The sequence below is a fragment of the Rana temporaria genome, chromosome 1 (genome assembly GCF_905171775.1).
Source record: "Rana temporaria chromosome 1, aRanTem1.1, whole genome shotgun sequence".
In the NCBI taxonomy this organism is placed as follows: Eukaryota; Metazoa; Chordata; class Amphibia; order Anura; family Ranidae; genus Rana; species Rana temporaria.
The window spans coordinates 408931919-408958868 of record NC_053489.1 but is presented as its reverse complement, the minus strand read 5'-3'; the positions used below and the strand labels follow the sequence as shown (position 1 = coordinate 408958868).

General features: G+C 41.2%; 1 protein-coding gene across 1 annotated transcript in view; it reads right to left on the bottom strand.

The window, feature by feature from the left end:
• Positions 1-26950, bottom strand: part of FRAS1 (Fraser extracellular matrix complex subunit 1) — a 660838-nt gene that overhangs the window by 305495 nt on the left and 328393 nt on the right. Inside the window, exons 14-15 of the mRNA XM_040324225.1 lie at positions 23930-24064; positions 5395-5538 (exon numbers count right to left, since the gene is read on the bottom strand). Coding sequence (XP_040180159.1) covers positions 5395-5538; positions 23930-24064 — 279 coding nt within the window. The remainder of the gene's footprint in view (positions 1-5394; positions 5539-23929; positions 24065-26950) is intronic.

Here is a 26950-nt window from a genome sequence, read left to right as displayed (position 1 = left end):
CCCCAAGCAAATGAGGGGCTGAACGAACGGCGCATGCGCCGTCCGTGGACGTATCCCAGTGCGCATGCTCAGAATCACGTTGGATAGAATGCCTAAGATACGTCAAACACTGCCTACGACGTGAACGTAACTTACGCATAGTCCTATTCACGTACGACTTACGTAAACGACGTAAAATTCGACGGCTGTTCTGACGTCCATACCTTAACATTGGCTGCGCCTCATATAGCAGGGGTAACTTTACGCCGGTCGTACGCCTTACGTAAACAGCGTATATTGATGCGCCGGCCGTACGTACGTTTGTGAATCGGCGTATGTAGCTCATTTACATATTCTACCCGTAAATCTACGGAAGCGCCCCTAGCGGCCAGCGTAAATATGCACCCTAGATACGACGGTGTACTAAGACTTACGTCGGTCGGATGAAGCAGAAATTCAGGCGTATCTTGTTCCCTGAATACCGCGCATAGATACGACGGCGCATCCCTTAACTTACACGGCATATCAATAGATACACCGGCGTAAAATGTCTCTGAATCTAGCTCCTAGTGTTTAGTCTAGGGTAAAAAATGATACCTAAGGGAAGAAAATGAGCCTTGACTGCAAACATACCTGCAGTGTGGTGTGCCCTTTCAAATTAGGACAGTTATTGGTCCTGTGGCACCTATGTTACATGTCTAGGTGTAATGAAGAGATATGGCTAAGTGTGTCCAGGCAGTTAAAGTGGAACTACACTGCAACTGAGCACCACCATGTCTCCATGCTTAATTCTGCTGAGAAATCACTTTGAAAAACACTCCCCTAGTATTTCTGGCTGTGGCCATCTTGAGTAAGGGCAGATGACTGATGTAGTATTTACTTCCTGAAATCCATCTGCCCTTAGCTCAGGCATGCAGGCAGAAGGGTATGCTTAGCTGAAAAATCCCTCCTCCCCTTCTGAAGACTCCTGGGATGTATGACATAATTTTTCTAGGCCTGGAAACTAAGAGGTAAATGAAGAAATATCCCCCAAAAACGTATAAAACAAGTAAATATAATTTACTTTCATATTTACTAATGCTAGCAGCATAAGGATTACAACAAGTTAAAGGAGTTGTAAAGGAAAAAAAAATGTGCCTAAAATTAATGTCTGCAAGGTAGACAGACAGAATAGTGTAATGATTCTGTTAAAAAAAGAGTAAATACCTATTAAATTCCTTCATATATATCACCTCCGGCGTTCTAGTTTCTGTTCTCTCATTCACTTCCTGGTTTGCGGGGCTCGTTCATGTAAGAACTACATTTCCCCGTATGCATTGCAGCACGCCCAGTAATTCACACCTCCTTAAAGTCTCTAACACGTAGAGAGCGTCCTGCCGCACAGATGTAGTTCCCAGGAGGGGGCGAGCACGTCACTGACCACCGCAGTAAAGCCTCCCTTCACGGTGGTCAGTAAAATCAGACAAGCCGGAAGTGAACAGAACAGAGAAGAAATAGAGCAACTTCTGAGCAAAAACAAACAATGAGGAAGTGAAAAGAGGAATGTCTGCAGGTAAAGGATGCTTATTATGAAAAAAAAAATGTTTTCCTTTACGACCCCTTTAATGTTGATTAGGAGAGTAAAGTTCCACTTTAAAGAGTTATCAGTAAAAAAAGGAATTGCAACTCATCTACTAGGGCCACTGCACTGCTAAGTGTAGAGCAAAGCAATATATCAGGCATTTATTCTTTCACTTTCAAAGGCAGAAAGAATAAATACAAAACATTTTCTGTGAGCAAAATACTCAAACAAGCACTTTAGTACAGTAATTGCCTTATCTGTTGAAAGTGCCTTGACAATAGAGAGTGCAATGTTCATGTGTGATTAAATATCACCTATATTTCACAGTAACACCAGCTCTACCTTAGCGTACATATACATAACAGTGTAAGGTTAACGGACCCAAAAGAGTGAGAAATGGATTTTTAAAGTTAATGTAAGCAATCCCTGCATCACAGGCTCTTTTATCCTAGCTCACATAACTAATTTAATCTGATTGTAGTTTGTACAAAATATGATTTTGTGCGAAATGCATGTTGTCTTTGAAGCCTTTTTAGCATTTTTAACTCTGCTGATACTGGAGAAACCCTGACACAATAGGAAACCTATGATAAAAATATTTATTTTTTGTTAAATTCCTATCCTTATGTAAAATCAATCTGTTAGCATGCTGTTATTGTTGATATCTGGTGCAGGAGAATATTGTGCAAGCCAGAAATTATGTGATTTTTGCAGTTGACAAAAAATGTTCAGTGCTGTGATAACTGAGTTATTGATCAGAACATAATGATTGCAAAAAAGGCACAAAAATTGCGAACTTTTAATGCTTCAAAATTTTGTTGTATAAATATAATGTCAGTACAAAACTACATGTTCTGAAGGAAAACTATCCATAGTCAGGAGCAAGATTAGTATCTTGTCAACTTTATAAGCAATTTATTCGTATTCTACTTTATCCCTCCATATAATGGCAACTGTTATGTTGCTGACAACTTTTACATGGTAGAAGGTCTTGGAGGAAACAGTCAAAAAGCTAAAAGCTGAACTCCATGAAAACATTTAAATACACAGATGAAATACATATTCAGGAAATGGTATTCCTATTAAAGAAGTAGCTTTTATTTGAATTTAGTTGTGAGATTTACACAGCCCTTCCAGACTGTACAGCCAGGAGCATGTCACTGATACAATTAAGTGTACAATTAACGCTCATCTCTCGGTATGCTGACCGAACAGTAAAGCCTCGTACACACGGCCGGTTTTCTCGGCAAGAAAACGGCTGGCAGAGCTTTTTGCAGAGAAAACCGGTCGTGTGTATGTTTTCTCGTTGAGAAAACTGCCGGGAATCTCGACGAGAAAAAAAGAGAACCTGGTCTCTATTTTCTCGTCGGGATTCTCGTCGGCCTGTTTCCCAACGAGAAAACTGTGTGTGTATGTATGCGGCTACAAGCTTACCTGTCCTCCTGTAAGCCCGCGCATGCTCGATGAGACTTCGACGCATGTGCGGTAGCTTACAAGGGTAGTGTAGGGTGAAGCAAGATGGCGGCGATGGCATCGAATGTGACGAGCGCATGCTCGTCATGACGATGATGTTACTGCGTTCTTGCCATTCAAAAGAACGGCGGTTCTTTTGAAATGTGCTGTGTGTACACTCGGGTGAAAAGAAAATATCCCCATCAGCACATTCAGTGTTGATGGGGAAATGCCTCCTGCAGCCCTAGTGTGTTCTGCCAGCAGGGGGGAATGGGAAGCTTTCTCGGCCAGCAGAACACAATGCTAGCAGCTATAAACGTCGGCAATAATCACATGGAAAAAAAATTAGACAGGCTTGCTGTATCCAAGTCAGTTGATAGATCAACTTGGATACAATCAGCCTGCCCATAGATGAATCAAATCTCGGAATGTCCCCACTGAACCAGCCAAATTTCAGTCCATATTTGGCCAGCTTTACATTAGTTGTTTGTAAATATATATTTAATGCTTTATCAGCTAATATACAGGTGTATGTGTTTGTTTCTATTTTGGTTTGAAGACAAAACAACAGCATCTTATTTGTTGCACACCACTTAGGCCTGAGATAAGTGAAAATGATATGTGTCGTACAAGAATATGCAAAAAAAAGGTTTCCGATGCTTCAGGCCCTCAAGGACGACTTTGCCTATCCAACCGAATGCTCTTCCGCTACCTCCAGCTTCGACATGCCCTAAACTCCCAGTTTGGGGACTCTGTCCCCAGACTTGAGTCGCTATTCATGGTGGACGTGGTCATGACCCCAAGGGACTGATCTCCTCTTTCTACAACCATCTCATGCTGCCTGCGGCCACCTAGCAGGCATACTGGCTGAAATCCAAATGGGAGACGGACCTGGGGGTGGTGGAAGACGAGGACTGGGAGGACGCTCTGGCCTCCTGTAAGATGGTATCCCCCAAACTGTCAGACTGACTTACAGACCTTTATATCCTGCATAGGTCCTATCTAACCCTGACTCGCCTCTCTAGGTACAAACCGGACTACAGCCTGGCCTGCCCCAGGTGCGGAGACCCCAGGGGTACTTTTTAGCATCTGCTATGGTCCTGCCCACGACCTCAGGAATACTGGTCACAGGTAGTTAAATTCCTTCAGGACCGCATGGGCTACCCCCTAACACTGTGCCCTCGTCAGTGCTTACTAGGTATCCTTTGTATCTCTGAAGAGGATAAATAACATCTTCTTGCAAGAATCCCTCTTCCTTGCCAGAATGCAAATAGCTCGCTCCTGGACCGTGGAATGCCTCCGGCACGGCTCACGTATCTGCCCGTTGCTCCAATTTTGATTGCTTTTAAGCTCTCGTACAATGTGCTATAGGCGCCTTATGTCTATGAAAGAATTATGTGTTATCCCTACACCCGGGCCTCACTGGCCCAAGCGGCTGGGTTCTCAAGATTGCCCTAAATAATGAGATCTGACAAATGCATCACTCCTCTGTAGGTTTTTGTCAAATGTTTTATCCTTCTGTTTAGTGTCTGTTGCACTTGGTACTTGTTTGTGTATCCTTTTATTTTAATGCTCAATAAAAAAAATTCTGATTAAAAAAAAAAGGTTTCCAATGCTAAGACAGATCTGCTGTGCACGCTACATTTACAGGAATCGTGCAGTAAGCATTAGGTAAAAACATTAGTATTCTGCCATAGTGTTGACTAGCCTTTATTGAACATTTCAACCATAGCTCAAATTACTTTAATATAGCTTTTCCATTGCTGTCATACCTATATATATATATATATATATATATATATATATATATATATATAGTTTTCATGTTTAGCATAAGACTTTATGTGGGGTGCAGGCCCATTACCCTTTTTACAGTAGTGGGTAAGTGAAGAGACACATCACTGAAACAATAGTCCATATTCTTCTATAAAAATGATAAATGTCTAGATAAAATGCTTATAATATGGTGAATGAAAATCACTAAGTTATAAAATGCAAACTACTATGTTAATAAAATATGCATCAATGGTGATATTGTATAATAATGGACTATAAAAATGACCCATTTTGCTTTGTGCAGTTACCATAAATTGTTCATCAAATAGTCATTGCAGTAATTTCTGCTCTTCCAACACTGTCCTCCCACAAGTATAAAAATCAGCCCAACTGTAGCTAGGAAAATGTTTATACACCAAGTGAAATTTGTTCCATTAACATCAACCAAAAATAAATCAACATATTTTTTTTTTTGTCTTGGCACTCTCCTTCAACTTTAGTATGTTGCAACATGCTCTATTAATGGTGTTATTTATTCTTGGGAGATGCAATCAGCTATTGCACACACATACCCATGTCTCCTTACTGAGGTCATATAAGGCAACTGATAACAGGAGCAGAATTACCTTCACAAGTTCCATTCTGTTCAAAGAATCCTTGGCCGCAGCTGGCTACACAACGTCCCTGATGTTTCACCTGCAGTGGGTCCTTGCATATTATACAGTCATTTTCTGAAGCCCCGTTACACTCTGAGCAGGTTTCATGACAAGCTAAAAGAGAAGATACTACGATTAACCATTACACACAGACATGCGTGCACACACACACACACTTTTGACACATATGTATAAAGGCTTGTTTATGCTTAGCATGTTGTATCATTCCTGCCACTATTGTATAAATCTGTTAATGTTTATATAATAATTTTATTTCACAGCATGTTGAAAAAGATACAGAAATAGGTGCTGAGCCCCAGAGGCAGTAAGCCAAAGCCTAATGACGATGTAAGCAAAATAAGGCTTTACTCTACACGGTTCCCTTGTTAGACATTCCATTTTTTCTAAATTAGAGATGTAAAAATATAAGTAAAAATTTACAATATCTGCTTTGCAGAAGGACCAGCTTGAGTGTTTTTGTGAATGTGTGCAGCTGTAGAGGGCCTAGGTTTGCTATCATAAAGAAAGGAAATGCATGCTATACACTTTGCTCTTCGTTACTCCTTTATAAAACAAGTTCTCGAAAATTACATTTGATGTCTAATTAGCATACCTGTGTTCTTACGTGGAAGTATAAAAAAGCTGATATGTTAGTGGTATGAACAGTTTGGAAAGCACAATCATGGTGGTTATACAACACGTGCCTACATGTAAAACAGTGTAAGCACATTGGTAACATGTACAACTGTATAATCTTAATCATACTTGTTCAGTCCTTTCCTTAGCAAGAAAGATCATGGCATAGTGAAATGTAGGGATAGACCATTAAGGGACAGGCATAGGACACAAAGGAATAGAAAGACACTATAGAAAGCCCATTTGAAAAGTGAAGGGGAACACTAAGGGTGTGTGCCTAAAGGTGGGCACATTTGGTTTTGGAAGGTTCCTGGAATAGAGGTGAGCAGAAGCGGTATATGGGGCGGAGGGAGTTATGAAAAAACCCCAATGCCAAACACCATTTCCCCCACCTTCATTTCATGTAACTTCCCCTTGACATTTACTTTAATGGCCAGTCAAGACATATGTATGCAAATGTATTGGACACAAGACACCGTTTTTTGGCTGAAATTTAAAGAAAAAATCATTATAAAGGTAAAAGATTAATATGTTGTTCCTACATCATACTAGCTAAAAAAATAACATGCTAATCCATCAATTTAACACATATCATCAGTCTACAAAATTATATACTGTAATATTCATATTTAATTATCCTTCGATTCTCAGCTAAAGACAGTGTTTAAAATTTTAATCACCTATCCATAAAAAGAAGTCATTTTTTCTGAACAATTTATGGAAGCTAAGTACAAATATTTCAAGTTGGAAACAGATCAGTGTTAAAAAAAAGCTGACAAGGTTGAAACCCATTTTACAAATGCCAAGTATGTAGTCAGCTCTTCATTCAGTAACTGTACTACAAAAATTGGCAGACCTAAAAAAATAAAACATTAAAATTACTGAAATATAATCTTACCAGCTTGTCCTCAGTTAACTCCCTTGCAACATCATACAAATAACGTGCACACTCTTGCCATGACACCTCAGTGAGACAAGATGGAAAACATGCACCTTCTTGTTCAAGTGGTATTAAAGAGATCAAAATGATGTTGATTTTTAGTATTTATGACATAATCTCTTGTGCCTGAAGAAGTGTATGTTGCTGAAGTGTCATTTATTGAGGTTTAGGGGAGTTTTCATATTTTTTCCCACGAACACCCAGAAATGGCTTATTTTTCTAAACACATTCTGAAAAATTATAAATATACTTTACTTCTGTCAAGAAAGAACACATAACCCTACCTATAAATAGGAGGCCTTAAATCTTGATTGTGGAGCTGAAAATGAAAAACTGATAACCACATGAAAGCATGTAGTGAGATGTAAGTTTAAGGGAACCTACTGTATATTCGCATGTGCAAACACAGAATGACTATACGAGTCCTTCCTTTTTACTATGTCTGTTTGAATTTATAAATCTTAATAAAGACCTCAAAAGCGCTACTCTACTCTTGATTGCTAGACAGACTGCTCAAGAATATGGTGGCACAAATACATAGGATTGGACAGACTTACAGTAGTTCTGCATCCTACTAGGGCTCTATTTAACAAAAGGCAGGTGTTGGCCTTTGCCTTTGGAAGCAGTCAAGAGGGCTATGCGGGCTTAAATAAAACATGGAACACAATTACTGACTTGGCACACATCCACAGACAAATGAGAAGAACGAAAATAAGAAAAATAAAAGGAATTTTAAAGGTGCCATTCTTAACCCCAAAGAAGTGAATATTCGGATAGTTTAAAATACAAAAATAATATTAATTTACAACAATTCCTTTGAGATATCTAGTTCCTTAAAAACATTTCAGTGCAGTATGTTGCATCTAGGAGGATCCCTAAGAAAGGCACTCATTCTGCTATGCACATACCGTAAGTTTCCATATACAAAATTATATTCAATGTACATATAGTATTATAGTTAACTGGCATCTTCAGGAGACCAAAAATATGACCAAGATCTGGTGATGCTAAATCCAAATAGGAAAGATGCCCCATGTCATCTCAGAGCATGGAATGGGCATGTAGTAAAAATGGCTAGTAGGAACCATAAAAGGGCAGTGCAAAATTGTTTCAATAGATAGAGATTATATAAGAATATTGTCATAAGTAAATGTGGGTTTGCATAACGCCACAGAATTTATCATGTATTTTTGTTTTATCATTTTTGTACAGTCGTAAACTATCACAATTTCTGCCAGGATTGTATTGCTGTTTATGACACTCACTATGTTTCCTGATATCTATTGTCATTAAGGCATAAAGGGATTAAAAATCCCAAATTTTAACAACTGTCCCCAGATAACTAATGATAAGAGTTTTGGCTATAGATACATAGGTTTCGGCTATAGCCACATTTGGCAATAGATTTTTCTGCAGCACAACACAGCACAGATAATTAGCTTAATGATATAAAAAGGATTAGGCTTGCTTAAAATTAGTAAGTCTTCATATAAAACCACAGACTGAAAAAGATTTGTTAAGTTTGACTAAATGACTCATTACAGTAAAATGTAAAAAGGAGACATGTCATTTTGAAAAAAAAAACACCTTGCACTCCCCCCCCCCCCCGAGTCCCTTTTACTTACCTGAGCCCCGAATCACTGTGGGCGCGGTCCGGCGTTGCTTTCACCCTAGTCTTGTCGGCTCTTCATTGGATAGATTGACAGCCATTGACTCCCGCTGCTGTCAATCAAATCCAATGACGCGGCCGCCGGGGGGCAGGGCCAAGTCATACAATTGGCGGCTATGGACGCCGATTGTATGGTACGGCAGCGCGCCCGCAATCTAACCCCCTCGGAAGAGAGCTTTCCAGAGGGGGTGAGCTCTTGTGGGAAGGAGCCGCGAGAGACGCCGTTATATGTCCCGCTTGTACGAGTGTTTGTATTGTTGCCGGCTGGCCACATGTTTTTATTGGAATTTTACTGAATCTGTATACACTTTGCAAGCGATACTGCCTTTTATTATTTTTTGAATAACCATCTGGTTTTACCTATGGCGATTTTCCCTGCCCTTTCTTTTTAAGCTGCTATCGCTTCATCGCTACTTGAACTGTACCATCAACTACATTTACTTGAACTGTACCATCAACTACGTTCCTGACCAATACGGCTTACTACGCTATCTGACTAGACCAAACATCTGCAGTCTCTGGAGGAAAAGGCCCTGGCTGGGTATTAGCCACAAGTGTTTAAACTTGTGCAGCTGGTAAGCGTGCATTTTGTGTGGTGGCAGATTCACTGTGTTCACATTATAAAGTCACAAGAGTTTAACTGAACCTTGGTTGCTGGTCCGTCCTCTAATTGAAGGAACAATCAGAATCTTCAATAGATGTTGGAGGACTTTACATAAGTCGCATGTTTCACTGTTTGGGACTTCCCTAATATTTTCAATACATTTTCATTTGTTATTCATTTTTTGTGATCACATATTTGGTTAGTATGTCATTTTAAAGCAGCTTATTTTTTTTATCCATCCTAGGAAACATGGAGTGGGCGTGGAGTGCCAAAAACTGCAGTTGGGACCTTAGGACATCTGTGCCATATACTATACTTGCTGGGAAAAGAATGCATGTATATGTGAGTGCTGAAATTAGAAACAACAAGCTTTTAGCACTAAATATTTTTGTAATTTCCAAGGACATGTAATGTGTATGACTAGCTTACCAAAAAAATAAATCTGATTCTTCGCTTTGATTTCTACACTGCAGCACTTTGTAGAGGAAGTAAGCCATCAGTTAATGCATTATTGGCTGTGCCAGTTGGGGTACATCAAATTATATCAGCAAAAATAAAAGCACAGTCAAGTATGTAATCCTTATTTTAGCCAATGTGTTATATTATATGCATTATGTTATTAAATAATAATTTTCCACTGCATAATGGGATTGTGAAACAGAGTAGGGATATAATGCATTTGTAGACATTAGAATGCTGTGACAAAGACAGAAGTGAAGGACTGTAAAAACATTTTCTAATACACCAGCCTAAATTTGCTTTGGTTGAGTTCTCCTCAATGTCAAGACTGTTATTACCATATTTAAACTTGTGGCCCCATGCCCAAGGCAGCAGATATATTTGTGATTAAATTTAGGAAGAGAACTGTAAGAAAAGGGGGGTGTAAGGGTTGTTTTGAAGAGTCAGAGGATGTACTATAGTTTAGTAAAAAATCAAAGTGATACTAAACACACACTGTTTAATTTACATTGTCCCTTTGATTTCTGTATGTGGATGATGGCACTGTAATTATTTCAATAATAATAAAAAATAAATCGAAGTACCTTTTTTTTTATCGATATACAGCAGTCACACGACCCAGATCTTTCCAAACCTATCTGCAGGGAAACATAAGCAAGAGGAGCTTCTAGTCCTCTGCTACTGTTCACATGTTAAAAAAAAGTGTGCTGTTATCTACCACTGTGTATACATCCACATGTATTACATTGGATGCTCAGATGTGATTGGGAGAAAATGCTTAGCATAGAAATGCACTGAAAAGTGAGCATGTGCAGAGTTGCCAAATCAGCTGCAAAATCCCTAGCTGCATTGGGGACATGAACAGAAAATGGAGTCAAAGTAGGGAAAGGGGGGGAGGGGGGGGAAATGGAAACAAAAAAACACAGGAATGGGATATGGGGGCAGGGGCAGGGGTGGGAGGGACAAGATACACAAGGAAAAGCACTCACATAAGCCACATCCGTATATAGTAGAAACAAAAGAACAATCCTAAGGGTGATTGATGGTCGGACTTTGAGGCAAGACGAAAGTATGTATAAAATATATTATTTATTACAAAAATAGAAAAATTACAGCATGGATGAAAAATAGGTAAAACCATATAAATTAATGAATAATTAAATATGGACAAATCCTTTGAAGTCGCCTACGCGTTTCGCCGTTGGGCTTCCTCAGGACGAGACAGGCTGCTACCCTGGGGCACACATGCGTAACTTCAGGCTAATGAGTGTTTGGCTTATCTGGACTATATTGTTCCCAGTGTTGACTACTCAAACTATGTTTGGATCTGCACTATATATATGCCTGTATCTTACACCGTGAAAATCCGCCCCAGCTGCATTCTTACAACAGGACTTGTTAGAATGGGGCTCATTACCTTTTGCTAATTATTTGGCAACGCCCCATACATTACTGTCTGGGTTTCTCTTCTGTTGTACCAACGATATTTTATAATCTTTGACATCACTGGATCACCATTATAGGCGCATCTAATCAGTACTAATGATGATCAACTTTCCTGTTGATACCATGGGATGCAATGCAAATTCAACTTTTTGATATCGCGACATTTGTTTGCGGAGTGCTCTGACTAACTTGGATGAACATATTCACCATGATGTGTTAGATTATGAAACAATATTTGTATACTGTAAAAAAAAATCCTTCTTGTCTCGTCCTGAGGAAGCCCAACGGCGAAACACGTAGGCGACTTCAAAGGATTTGTCCATATTTAATTATTTATTAATTTATATGGTTTTACCTATTTTTCATCCATGCTGTAATTTTTCTAGTTTTGTAAAAAATAATATATTTTATACATACTTCCGTGTTGCCTCAAAGTCCGACCATCAATCACCCTTAGGATTGTTCTTTTGTTTGAACAGAAAATGGAAATAGAGAGCAGCAGTATCAACCAGTTTTTTGTAGAATACAAAAAACAAATCTCATAGTGGCTGAGTATGAATAGTGTATAATATGTCATTTATTGATAAGTTTTTTATGTTGTGGCTTTAGTGACACTTTACACCATCTTTGGTTCCTCTTGTTTTTCATCTCTACAACTACATAGCATGTTCTAGAACTATTAATTAGTAAAATAATTAGACAATACAAGTAGAAGAATTTATGGAAAATAGGAGCTATATATATCAGAAGTGCCTAGGGGAGCATAATGTTTCTGTGGTTCTGTGCAAGGTATGATAAAGGAGTTGTAAATCTAAAAAAAAATTATGCTGGAATGACTGTTTACAGGGTATAGAGACATAATAGTTAACCGATTCCTTTTAAAAACTATTAAAAATAGATAAAAATCAATCATATAATGTACCTGTAGTTTCTAGTTTCGTTTTTGCATGTTGTTTCCTGCCTCTCTGCTGTACAGAGTCACAGAGTCAATACAGGGCAGTGATGGTTTGGAAAATGAAACTGATTGGTGCTGATGGGTTTTAGACACACAGTAATCACACCTCCTTGATTAGTGACCACAGAGAGAAAGCTCCCAGTACTGTGGTTATCAGGAAACAGACAACCGGGAAGTGTGGAGATCAGAGAAGAATTACAGCAACTTGAGAGCAAAAACTAACAATGAGGACATGAAAACAGCACTGCATTAAGGTAAAGGAAGCTATTAAGATAAAACAAAAATTTCCTTTACAAACTCTTTAAGACGATGAGTTTATTACCTGTATGCAACACTTTGCTCGATTAAACCTGAAAAATTCACAGGCACTTAAGGATGGGAGATCTATTGCTAAAATGAGTAATGAACACTGCATTTTATCTACAGGCTTCATATATGGAGATTTCAATTACTGGAACAAAATAATACTTGTGACTGCCTGGCATATCTTATGACTTCAACTGAATGTTATATTTTATTGAATGATAGAGGACATTTAAATGTTCACATTAATCATGGCCTTGGCCATTTCTTGTATTGATTTATCTGACAAGATGACTGTCAGCTCTAGCTTACATAGTGAAAGCTTTAAGTTCAGGCTTATATCTTACTCCCCAAGACAGGTCTACAGCGAAATGTCAGCAATATTTACAATGACAAGTTGTATTTGCAAATTCTGTGTGGAAAGCAGCATACTGAGCATTTTAAACATCAAGGGACCTTAAGAGAAGCAAGGAGGAAACCATTGTTGACCTCCTTCTGCAAATACTAGTCCCCTAGCTGACATAAGCCTCAATACTTCCCGAGTCACTAGCACCGATTTAGCATGCAGCTAATGATGTAAGGAATGTCCATACTCCTGCATGCTTGTTTCAGCTTAGTGATAGGGAACAGCTAGGCAACGAGTATTTTCAAAGGTACACAATGGCAGCCTATATAATGTATTTTTAGGATGGGTTTACTTTCAGAAATCTGGTGGCTAGGCATATAAAGATTGTGTTAACATGGTCATGTACATGGAAAGAATTTTAGATAGATGATTACAAACTGAATGCCAAAATGGATAGAAAAAATAGTCGTGTTAGTATACAAGCTACAGAAGCTTTCAAAAAGCCAACAATCTAAGTCCTAGATAGACATCATGCTGCCAAGTTGCCTGTTCAGACACAGTTCTTGTACAGTATGTAGGCCTACACACATTATTACAGTTTTAGAATGACAAAGGGGGGCACTAATTGGGGCCCACCTGCGTGAGATTGTGGCTGGCACATCTGTAATAATTGTATAGTTAGGTAGTTTATTAGGGTGACTGTTTCTTTAAAAGGATCTGTTTCAGGTTCTGGAGGTCCAATGGGATTGCTGGGAAGGTGCTGGAAGCCTGGACAGCCTATAACGGGCAGCTGCGGTGGGGCTTATTTCCTTTCCCCCCCTGGAGCGGATCAGCAGAAGAAGTACTGAAGTACTGCCGGGTTTTAATACCACAGTATCTTACCTGAGAGCATGGAGTCGCTGGTGAGGCAGTTCCTAGACAAGGCTGGTGAGGAAGGAGTAGAAGCATGGTTGCAAAGCTGTTTGGAAAGAGCTACAGGGAGCGAAGAGGACAAAGAAGCTGGAGGTGCGGCTTCACAGTGGAGGAGCACGGGCCAGTGGGTGGACAAGCCGTCAGTCAGTGAGCAGAGCATGCCGCCCACACGACACAGCCCAGCAGCAGGGGGAGCCGAGGACGAACTGGCAGGCGGGAGTGTGGCGGGGGAAGATGGCAGTGGCCGGTGGGTTCACAGCCGCCGTTCAGGAACGAAGAGGCAGACCGGGTCTCAGTCGCCTGGATGCAGTGGACGTCAGGGCTCTGCTAGAAAGCCAGCGGCGTGGAAAACAAGGGGATGGCCGTCTCCTCCACGGTCCCCAGGATCCAGGAGGTCTCCCAGGAGCAGGTGCAGCAGGCAGAACACCGGGTGGAGGACAGGCAGGTCGCAGAGAATGCGGAGCATAGTCTGCTGCTGGATGGGATGGCTCAGCATGGAACAGGGCAGCCCCAGTAGCTGGTGAGTGTAAACAATTTCATGCTTTAATTGTGCTTGTGGATTCTCTGTCTTCTCTGGTAAAATCTCTATCGCCTGCTGTTAACTCCGTCCTTGCTGCTACTGCTAGCTCTCTGCTCTCCTCAGTCCCTGCTATTGTTTCCAGCTTTACTTCTGCTTCTAATGTGTCACAGTTTACCTCACCCCTGGATAGGTCAGTGCAGGTTAGTGAACACAGTTCTAATGCAGGGTGGGTGGCTGTAGATAGGGGTGTACCTGAAGCCTGTATGAAAGATGTAATGCCCTGTGAAATTTCTCCCCTAGGGTATCATTTAAGCATGTCTGTAAAGGATAAAATCTGGAAGGGGATTTTATGGATATTTTGTCACTGCTCCCTTTCCATAAGGATTTTGCTTTTAAATCTGATAGAAGGGGGGAGGATAAGCAGGAGGAAGATAGGCACAGACAGGTACCTAGATTATTACATAATTGGTTACAGGCATTTTTTATATATGCTGGCGTGATGGTCGAGAAGCATCTGGAAATAGGCAGTGGTCTGTTCCAGCATCTGGACCATATTTTGGAAGGTTATAAAAAATTTGGGGGGCTGGGGTGTTTTTTTATGATGAGTCGTTTAGGCAGAAGTTGGCTATTCACCTTTCGCTCAAGTGGGGCATGACGTGGGCTTGTGGCTCAACTTAATTTTGCCCCAGTAACCGGTCATTCCTAAACAGAGTGCTCCTGCCCCTATGCCAGCAGTATATAGGGAAGGCTGTTGTTTTGCGTTTAACGAGTAGCAATGCCGGTAGAACGCTTCCCGTAAGTATAGGCACGAATGCTCTTTTTGTGCAGGAGCGCACCTGGTGTCCAAATGCTTTAAGAAGAATGCTACCGTGTCTACGCCTGGGCAGAAGGATATTTTTCCCAAGGGCCTGCACTCAAGTGAGGCTGGAAAAAATGTGCCTGTGGCTGGAAATGTACCCAAACAGGGAAAAGGCTCATGCTCTCATTGAGGGTTTTTCACAGGGCTTTCCCTTGCCCCCCCCCCTTTGCGGTGGTAGTCACTTGCCAACTTTCCCCTGGTAATACGGGAAAAAGTGTGGAAGGAGATTGCTGGGGGCAGGTGGAAGGCCCTTTTAGGGACCCCCGTTCAGGAATTTTCGCTTGCCCCCATTGCGGGTGGTTCCTAAAACGGAACATAATTCTTTCCGCCTTATTCATCACCTGTCCTTTCCAAAGGGACAATTGTTAAACGATGACACTGATATGTCATAATGTTCAGTCTTGTATGCGACATTTGAAGACGCAATTGCAAAAATTAGATTGTGTGGTCCAGGAGCTTTAATGGCTAAAGCTGATATAAATTTGGCTTTTCACCCTTTGCCTATCTCCACAGTGGCTTTTAACTCTCCTGGTTTTTATTTTGACGATTGTTTCTTTTTTGACGAATGTCTTTACATGGGTTGCTCTTTATCGTGTTCGTATTTTGAGGATTTTTCATTGTTTCTTCATTGGGTGGTTTGTTTTCAGTCGGGAGTGGACAGTGTGGTTCACTACCTGGACGATTTTTTATTTGCTGGTCCATCGAATGATATGCGGTGTGAGGGTTTGCTGTGTGCTCTTCGGTCGATGTCGCAATCATTCGGCGTGCCGTTGGCAGAGGAGAAGATATGTACACTGGCTTCTTCTTTGGAATTCCTGCGGATTCACATAGACATGGTTAGGATGGAGTTCAGTCTGCCTGAGGCGAAAGTAGGGAAGCTGAGATTTTTGTTGGCACGCTTTCTGCAGAAGGGGAAGATGCTTTTAAAGAGATGCAGTCGCTGCTAGGAATTTTAGCCTTTGCATGTAGGATTATTCCAGTAGGTCGCATTTTTTCACGTCAGCTTTCACTGGCTATTTTGGGCCTGAAGTCACCGTTTGCCCACATCAGGTTGCCCTGCTCCTTGAAGGAGGATTTGTGGGTTTGGAGACTTACAATGGGCGGTCTTTGTTTTTAGCAAGATTTTGTATTTGCCCCAGACTTTTGGTTATTTACTGATGCAGGGGGTTCTAATGGTTTTGGGGCAATCTGGAAATCCCATTGGTGTTGTGCAGCTTGGCCGGATTCTTGGATACGCCAGAATGCCACCAAGAATGTAGTGCTGTTGGAGTTGTTCCCGATTTTGGTTGGGTTGGGGCTGTGGGGTGAGTCTTTTGCAAACCGGCGGATTTTGGTGGACACAAAACAAAGGTCATTTTGCAGTGAACTGTCTTTCTTCCAGCTTCTAGTGGGTTATTAAAGTGTTGCCTCAAATAGTATTTTTGTGTCTTAAATACAATATTTGGCTGAAAGCTAAGTACACGCCTGGGAGATTGAACACTATTGCTGACTCTGCGGATGAAGAGGGTACCAGGTGTCTGAATCATGTGTGGATGCTGGTGTGAAGTTGGCAGCTGAGGCTCTCATGGAATTGGTGGCGCCCAGAACTTGGGCAGGTTATTCAGCATCTTGGAGGACTTGGCTATCGTTCGCCAGCAGTTCCGGTTATGATGGCAGTAGTCCGTCGGAGGGCGGGCTCCTGGCTTTTGTGTCCTCCCTCATGCTGGAAGGTTTTTCCTGCGGTCATCTAGTAAAGTAAAATATGTTGTATTTCTCTGTGAAGCAGGCAAATAAAGGGTACAAAAGGAGGACCTCTGTGTCTGATAGCAGGAGGCCAATTTCCTTGGAAATGCTTGCCGGTTTTTGTGCTGCAACTGCAGTAGTTTGTTATTAAGATTATGAAGCCATATTGTTAAAAACAGCTTTTGTGCTAGGATTTTTTGGTACATTCCATAATCCGGAGCTGGTGCCGGGCTCAAAATATGGCTGCTCGGGCATCCGTTATGATCAAGTGGTGTTGGAACAATCAGCGGTCCGCATATGGCTGCAGCGTTCAAAGACGGACCAGTGTGGTGAGGGATCTTGGATTACCTTACGGGCGCAGGTCAATGAGGTGGTGTGCCCAGTATTGGTTGTACAGCAGTTCTTGGATGTTCGGCCACAAGGTGGTGGGCATTTCCTCATACATGATAACTTAGTACCTCTGTCAAAATACCAGTTGAATTTTATCTTGCAAAAATGCCTTAGGTTATTGGGTTTGCAGGGCTTTAAGTTTTCTTCCCACTCCTTTTGGATAGGGGCAGCTTCGGAAGCAGCCATAAGGGGCCTGAAGGATTTGCTCATTAAGGCCCCTTTTTATACTGGGGCGAGGTCGGCGTCGGTGGTAAAGCACCACTTTTTTTAGTGGCGATTTACCGCCAGTTTTGCAGCGCTATTCGGCCACTAGCGGGGCAGTTTTACCCCCGCTAGCGGCCGAGAAAGGGTTAAAAAACAACGCAAAGTGCCTCTGCAGAGGCGCATAGCTGGTGTTACAGCCACAGTGTCCCATTGATTTCAATTGGAGGGAGCGGTGGAGGAGCGGTATACACACTGCTCCAAAGATGCGGCTAGCAGGATTTTTTTACTGTCCTGCTAGCACACCGCTCCAGTGTGAAGCCCCTCGGGCTTTCACACTGGAGACAGAGCAGCGGCTGTTTAGGGTCGGTTTGCAGGCGCTATTTTTAGTGCAAAAGCGCCTACAAAACAACCCAGTGTGAAAGGGGTCTAAGAAAATGGGGAGGTGGCGGTCTGAATGTTTTATATTGTATATAAGGCCTAATTTATTTGTTTGATTTTCCAGACTTACAATGAACGGTATCGATTCTGAGACATTCCTTTGTGCACTGAGCGCGTAAAAGAACTGCTCAACGTCTATACTCTTTGAATCATTGAATCATTACAGTTGGAATCCTTTAAGTTGCTTTGGAAGGGTGTGCAAGGCCTTCAGTGGTATCAATTATATTTTCATTTAACAAGATTATTTCAGGTGTGGCCTCCACCCTCACTTTTGGTGGTTCATGTAGGGGTAATGATTTGGGGTACATCAGGACTTTAGACTTATTATTTATGATCAAACAAGATCTTCACCTCTTCCAGATTTCTTTCCCAGATACGATTATAGTATTTTCGGAGATAATTCCGCACCTTTCATGGCTATCCTCGCCTCTGAGGAGAGCGATGGAAAGAATGAGGAAGAGGGTGAACAGGGCCATGGAGAAATACATGCCAAGCATTGGCGGTTTGTCATATCGGCATGTGGATTTGGAGGGTGGTATCCCCAGGTTTTACAGGGATGATGGGGTTCACTTCTCAGACGTAGATGTGGATTTATTTGATTTGGGTTTACAGTCTGGAATTGAAATGGCCGTGGTGGTGGGGGTGGGCCGGTCTTGATGCAAGTCCAGCTGGTGGGGACTGTTTAATTAATTAAAGAAGGTTGTTTACTGGCTGCCCGAGTTCTGAAAACTGGGCAGTAATTTGATAATTTTATTATGAGAATAAAGTAAGTTGTTTAAGTTGTTAAACCAATAAAAAGTGCAGTGGCCAAATATTTTGCCAAAAGGTGTTTGTGGTTATTTAGCAATTTTCGGGTGGTGTTAAAGGTGGGTGGGTGTATGGCCTACAATCTTAGAGAGACTACTTTTCTACCAATATATTTACTGTAGGGAAGTCAGTAAGGCTTTATCATGTAAGCAATGTGACTGCTAAGGTTTCCAGTAGCAGTATCAATGTGAAAGTTTAAAGGTTATGATTTTAAAGCTATGATTATGAAGTAAGTGCACAGGTGCCATCAGCACACTAGTCACAGTACTCCCTTATATGTCATAAGGATGGCTCAAGCATTGAAAAGGTAGAACTTGCATGAATATCATATGTGTTGCATAGTGCCAAACTATAGGGTTCCAACAAAGTTTGCTTAGTCATATTATTAATATTGTTAGTCTAAAACTGGACATGGCAGCATTTCCCCCCAGAGTAGAGATTTTTTATTTATTTTAGGGAAATAAGCATGCATCGCTAAGGGCAGTGGCAGTGGTGTGCGCATATTAGGATACAGTTACTTCACAAGTAATCATCTGCATTTTTTTGCCAAAATATATTAAAATGTCCAGCATATGGTGGACTTTGCTTTGACAAATTTGTACTTTTGGGCTCTGTCCAACCCAGCCTCTGTTTTATCCTTTAAGAAAAACTGATGTTGAGTTATTCAATGTAAGGTCATCACAGATGTCAAGGTGGCTCTCTTCATGTCTAGAGGAACAGTTTTAATCTCCAAATACAGAAAGACTTCTTCACAGTAAGAGCTGTAAAAATATGGAACATACTCTCTCAAGAGCTGGTTCTGGCAAGTTCAGTAGATTGTTTTAGAAAAAGACCTAAATTCTTTCCTAAGCATACATAATATAACTGGAAACTAACATGTATAGGTAAAGTTGATCCAGGAAATATCTGAATGCCTCTTGGAGGACCAGGATTTTTTTTCCCTCTGCTGGAGCAAATTGGATCATGCTTTATTGTTTTTTTTTTTGCCTTCCTCTGGATCAACTGTGGGTATAGAATTGTGCATATAGGATTGTATACATTTTCCCCCGTCTATTGGTTGAACTGAATAGACTTGTGTCTTTTTTCTTTTACAAAAGTTTTAATTTACAGATATCATAGGTATACAGAGCCGACTGACTAAGGCAATAATCAGGAGTGTGAAACATAACTTGGAAGTACAGTTCCAAAATACAGTGGAATGAGAGAGAATTACAATCAGTAAATTATTGAAATAAGCAAAATGATCCACAGTATCAAAGTAATGTTTAGATGTTCTTAAGGGTTAGAACAAAGTTGTCAGTAGTAACAAAAAAAAAAGAGAAAAACTAGAAGAGGCCATGTGTCTTTTTTCAACCAGACTAACTATGCAACTCCAGATTCAGACAAAATTTGATTCACATTTATATTACCGTGTTGTAAATAGGTATGCCCTTGGTTTAATGATTTAGCTTGTGAAAGTCTTAAGTATGCAAATGAGATCCCCTAACAAACCTACCAATCAGAACAAGTAGTTGTTGGCATATAAATCATGGTTTCTCTCTTGGGAGATGAAGGAAGAAAGTAATGTAAATTCCAGCATCCCAGCATATCTAGTACTGTACATGGTAGTTTTTCATTTATGTATTTGCTATCCGCACAGCAAAATATAAAGATTAAGAGAGAAACTCACATCTATAAAGAATGCAGGCATGTCAGGTGTAATCTATTTTTGCAGATCTACCTGATGGGCCTTGCAAAAACTGATGCCGCGTACACACGATCATTTTTCGGCATGAAAAAAACAACGTTTTTCGGCATGTAGAAAAAAACGTCGGTTTTTCCAACTTCATCATTAAAATGACGTTGCCCACACACCATCGTTTAAAAAAAATGCTATACACTATAAAAGGGGAAGTTCCATGCGGATGACACCACCCTTTGGGTAGCTTTAGCTGATTTCCTGTTAGTAAAAGACGATTCGCGCTTTTCTGTCTGTTACAGCGTGATGAATGTGTTTACTCCATTACGAATGGTAGTTTTACCAGAACGAGCGCTCCCGTCTCATAACCTGCTTCTGAGCATGCGCGGGTTTTTAACGTCGTTTTAGCCCACACACAATCATTTTTTACAACCCGAAAAACGACATAGTTTAAAACGTCGTTAAAAAATGTAGCATGTTCGGGGAAAAAAATTGTCGTTTTTCAGAACCCAAAAAATGATGTGAAGCCCACACACGATCATTTTAAATGACATTTTTTTAAAACGTCGTTTTTTTAATGCCGAAAAATGATCGTGTGTACATGGCATGATGGGAGAAACAGACATGAGCACATTTGAACTTTTCTGTTTCTCTGAAACTGTTTTTAGTCTATTGATAAAGCAGAGAATGTGACTTTCACTGAACATTCTCTGGTGAAGATTCTTGCAGTTCCATGTGTTTTAAATGATGGTGACTGCTTCTCCATCAATAATTGTGATAAAGGTCACCTTCCAAGCTTTATAAATAGACCCATTAGAGCCACAAGGATCCAAAAATGAGTAGGGATTTATGCATATGGGCACAGTGCTTGGGGGGGGATGCTGGGAGGAGAATCAGCTCCCATTCAACTCCGCCTCCCAACCACCCCCCCTCCCCCGATGCCAAATGCAAACAGGTGAGTGGAAATTTTGAGGGCTGCTATAACTCTACCGGTACCCATTCAGACACAGTTGTATGCCAGTTTAAACATGTATGGGCACAAAACTAAAAAGTCATAAGACAAATTCAATTGTTCTCTGTTAAATAGGCAGAAATAAAGTGGCATTGCACATATTCCTGCAAGTACATTGCCTCTGACATACACTAGATAGATAGATCAGATATTAAATGAAAAAAAAATGGGAACAAAAGTTATAATGTATGAGTAGCTTTACAATTGTACAGTAAAATACAATGTAGAGCCAATCATGCAGTAAATAATTTATTTGTACCTGATGTTTTCTAGACCTTAACAAGAAATGCCACTTAACGCTCACTGAATCTTTCCTATGAAAAGCTACAAGGCACTAAGCGTAGGTATTTTTCTTTGGGTTGTTGGAAATGAATTATGGAGCTTTCTCCAAAAGCCCTGTATTAGGCAATCAGTGCAGCCAGGCTGAACTAAAGAAAATTGGATTTATTCCCATGAGAACCAATGAAGACATTTTCACAGAATCTTACTGCAACAGGAGAATTTGCCCACACAAATGCAAAGGCAATATAGTAGAATGCAGTCATAAAAATATCCAATATTGCTCAAACAATAAACTGAACATTTTAAAGCAAAGGCCCACTGTCATTGCTGATTACATTTTTTCAAAGATCTGGAAAAAAAAAAAACACACATAACCCTAAAAGCAGATTTTTGGGTTTTTCATAGTCTTTGTAACAGAGTAAAGTCTTATACCAACCTTTTGTGGGCCAACGTTTCACATTCTACATTAACCTCCCTGGCGGTATGATTCTTTCAGAAAAAACATGCTGAAAGCGGTACCATTATTTGCAAGGAAATTTGGCGTTTTATATTGTAGGTCTGTCATTTTTAGAAATAACTCACTTAAATCTGACCAAACAAGCTTCTAATAGGCATCCCGGGTATGACATTTTTATAAAAACAAAATTATAAATTATAATATAATAAATAATTATAAATAATTATAACAAATAATAATATAATTATAATAAAAATGATTCAATAATGTAATCAAATCAAAATCACTGAAATTTGCTCAGTTGCAGAATTGTCGCTGTCATTATTTTTTTTTTTTTATGACGAATTTCCCCACAAATCGCTATCGCACAATTCTGCAAGTGATTATAATTTATTGTCGCTGTTTTTTAGCTGATCTAAAACAATTTTTGACATAAAGGGACACTTTTGGTTGCTATGGACAATCTACAGTTTGCAGGGAGAAAGAAACGTTTTTATTATATAAAATGACATGCATGACACAGGACAGACCACTAGGGACAAGGGGGGTGTGTTTTTTTTTACATACAGTACTGTAATCTATAAGATTACAGTATACTGTATGTATAGTGTTTGTTTACTTTTTTGAATTTGGCGCCGTTCTCCGTCCCCGCGCGTCGTAACGTCGCAGGGAACGGAGATCGGCGTCACACGGAGGCACTGTGTGAATCGAGCGAGGTCCTGCTCGCTCACACAGCGCGGTGGCATCGCTGGATCCAGGGACAAGGTAAGTAAAACTCCCTGTACATCCAGCGAGGCGAGCCCAAGTCTGACTCGGGGTTACCGATCCTAGCCCAAAAATCTCACCCCAAATCAGACTCGGGAACACCGCCCAGGAGGTTAATGTACAGACTTTCCATGGTGGAGTACAGTGAGTCTGAAGATTTCGTACAATTTCTGACAATTAGACTTTGCATGCATTAGCCTATTGTTTTTAATTGTAGAAACTGTTTATTGTTAATTGACATTTTAACCCTACAGAGGTCTATTGAAATTATATATATAAACATACTGAGGAAGAAAAGGAACCCTGTAGTATTTGCATAAAATGAAGTCCAAATATTGAATTACATAATCTAAATACAGAAGCTTGCTTTTTTGCAGAAATATGTATATTTATTATTTGTTTCCACAGTCAGTGGTTCGTGGGTGCAAAACAAGGTTCCTGTACAGGCTTTCAATTGAAGATCTGGAAGTGTCAATGGGCTATGAGTGCGCTGATTACTGCACTCATAATCCATTGAGAACTACATTTTTAATGATTGCTTAAGTGCAGAAAAATACCTGTTGATCTGCCAGAAATGCATTCAACTCCTAATGCTGTGGGCTGACAACTGAAACTCATTCTTTCATTTTCACAATACAAAGGCTAATCGTTCTGTGGTCCTAAAATAAGAACTAGAAAGGCCAACTACTAGTCCTTGAGATAACACAGGAAGTGTACACGGAAGAGCTCTAAATTTCTGACATGAACATCAAATATTTTTTTGCACCTATTGAACAGATATATTAAGATGCTTTCAATGCTAAATGTAGCAGTCCAAATGTAATAAAAAAAAAGAAAAGTTTATTTTTGGAGTTTACATCCACTTTAAATCACTCAGAGGAACTGCATAGAGTTCATGCTGCAATCTGTTTAGATTTTAACAAGCAGGATACTTATACTCTGTTTCGTGCTGTGTTGTTAACAATGTATGTATGTTTTAAGTTTATTCACTTTAAAGTGAAACAGAAAATGATGGCACAATAAAAAAAATATATATATATATATATATATATACAAAATATATAATAAATGTGATTTATTCCACACAGCTTGACATTGTACCTGAGCAAACAAGATGGCTTTGGAAGTATCCCAATCCACATGACGTTACACACTGTGCTTCTTTGAGCAACAGAGATCCCGTGCAGGCTGTACACTCAAATCCATTGTTACAGCTGGAACATGTGTCTTTACAAGCTATTAGCACAAGTAAACACAAATAAAAATGACAGTTACAAGGGAAATACACTGCAATAAATTCACACATTCTGCATGAAGGGCATTAAAAAAATAATTGACCTCAAAAAGAAAACCCACTATGCAGTCACACTACACCATAGCAGCACCCTATGCTAATCAGATCTTATAACTAAGCTTCTCCTCTGGTAACATACCAGTGGGCCATATTTACAATAACAAGAGCCTGCTAGGAAACACTGCCACTGCTATACATGGCTCCATCCTGTCTTCCTACAAGCACCCTGCAGCATCAAAGGCTATTTCTATTTTCCAGAGGGCCGCGCATGTGCAGTGTGCTCTTTCACTTCTGCCGCAGCTGCTGAGCTCATCTAAGCTGACAGGAGGCAGCATGCTGTTTACTCTTGTACTAGGGGGTGCTCACCATGATGGCTGCACCAGTAATGTAAAGCAAGGGCAGTTTGTCGGGCAGACTTCTGTTATCTCGAATATGGTCCACAGGTTTGTTACCAGAGGAGAGGCATGGTTGTAAGATCTGTTTAGCATAGGCTATGCTGCTATGGTGTGGTGTGACTGCATACTTTTTTTTTTTTTTTAAGGTAATCTAATCCTTTAAGCATAAAGAGACTAATTTACTTAGGACAGAAAGCATAGTGCATAATAAAGTACCATGTGATACATAAGCCTAACAATTTGACAAAATATTGTTTCTTGCGTTTTCACATATTTCAACTTTAAACCCTTCCCAGCCACAATTTATACAATATCATTTCACAGCACGATGCACTATGCTGAGGAATGTTAATAAATCCTTATGACAATGACTAGCCAACACTTTGTGCAGCTGCTAGCTATCAGACCTGGTTGTCACTGACAGCTTTGGTACCACTAACAATTGGGAAGCAATCAGAGTCGTTCTGCTCATGTGATTAGCTATTACATAGAAATTACAGACAATCTGAAGGCTTCAATCAGAAAAAAATGGTTTCACCCTGCAAAGGACACTGCAAGATTGCAGTTTGCCTCTGTTTAACCAGTTCCCGACGGCTGTACGACTTTGTACGGCCGTCGGGTGGCTCTGAATCCCTGGGAGGCCGTGTTTTTACGGCCGCCCCTTTCCTCGTTCCCCGCGCGCGCTCCCGAGCGCGCATCGGGGAACTCCTGTACTGGCCGTGTCCCTTGGACACAGCCAATTACAGATCGCGGTAAATAGCCAATCACAGCGGCTATTTACAGCGCGATTCTGTGGCCAATGAGAGATGATCTCAAATGTAAACATATGAGATCATCTCTCATTGCCGGCTCTCCCTCCTCACACACACAGCGCGTGTGAGGAGAGAGAGATACTGTGATTGTAAGTAAAAAAAGAGAATCGAATGTGAAAAAAAAAAAACGTGCCCAATCAGTGCCCAGTGTCCACCTGTGCCACCAGTGCCCACCTGTGCCAAGTGCCCACCTGTGCCAAGTGCCCACCTCTGCCAAGTGCCCACCTCTGCCAAGTGCCCACCTCTGCCAAGTGCCCACCTGCCACCTCAGTACCCAATCAGTGCCCAGTGATACCTGTGCCACCAGTGTCCACCTGTGCCACCAGTGTCCACCTGTGCCACCAGTGCCCACCTGTGCCAAGTGCCCACCTGTGCCAAGTGCCCACCTGTGCCAAGTGCCCACCTGTGCCACCTCATCAGTGCCTACCTGTGCCACCTCATCAGTGCCTACCTGTGCCACCTCATCAGTGCCTACCTGTGCCACCTCATCAGTGCCTACCTGTGCCACCTCAGTGCACATCTGTGCCGCCTCATCGGTGCACATCAGTACCCATCTCAGTGCCCACCTGTTTCGCCACATTAGTGCCATCTGAGCCGCCTCATCAGTGCCCATCTGTGCCGCCTCATCAGTGCACATCTGTGCAATCAATCATCGCACATCTGTGCCGTCTCATCAGTGCACATCTGTGCAATCAATCAGTGCACATCTGTGCCGCCTCATCAGTGCACATCTATTCCACCCCATCTCTGCCACCTCAGTACCCATCTCTGCCACCTCAGTACCCATCTCTGCCACCTCAGTACCCATCTCTGCCCATCTGTGTCGCCTCAGTGCACATCTGTGCCACACATCTGTGTGAAGTCGCCAGCAACAATGTCTAAGCGTCTCTATTCCACCGAGCAGGCATTTGCAATTATTGCCGCAAGTGACGAGAGCAACGGGGAGCTCTCGTCTTCCGATTCACAGCTGGATTCGGATGTGGATGTAGACTACGAGCCAGTCTACAGCAGTGGAACCGATACAGGCTCAGAGGGGGAAGATAATCAGCCCGCCAAAAGAAGGCGCTCTGGTGAGGCAGTGCCATCCACCAGCACCGTCATGCCATCCACCAGCCCCGTCATGCCATCCACAAGCCCCGTCATGCCATCCACCAGCCCCGTCATGCCATCCACCAGCCCCGTCATGCCATCCACCAGCCCCGTCGTGCCATCCACCAGCACTGCAGTACCTCGGCAGCAAAGGCCAAGGACCCATGCAAGCCTTCCCTATGCCCTTCAGTACCCCTTGTGGCTTCCTCCAAATTCCGGAGAAGCCAACATTCCCCCTTTTACTGCCCAGCCAGGAGTCCAGGTAAACACGGACAATTTTTCCCCAATACATTTTTTCAATTTATTTTTTACTGAGGAACTGCTTTCTAGCGTTGTGGCCCAGTGCAACCTATATGCCCAACAGTTTATCACCAACAACCCCACATCGTCCTATGCCCGTCCCTACAATTGGAGAGATCTAACAGTGGAGGAGTTCAGAATTTTTTTAGGCCTCACCTTTTGTATGGGACTCAACCCAAAAAACGAAAAACATTCATTTTGGTCCAAACGCCCCATTTATCATATGCCCGTC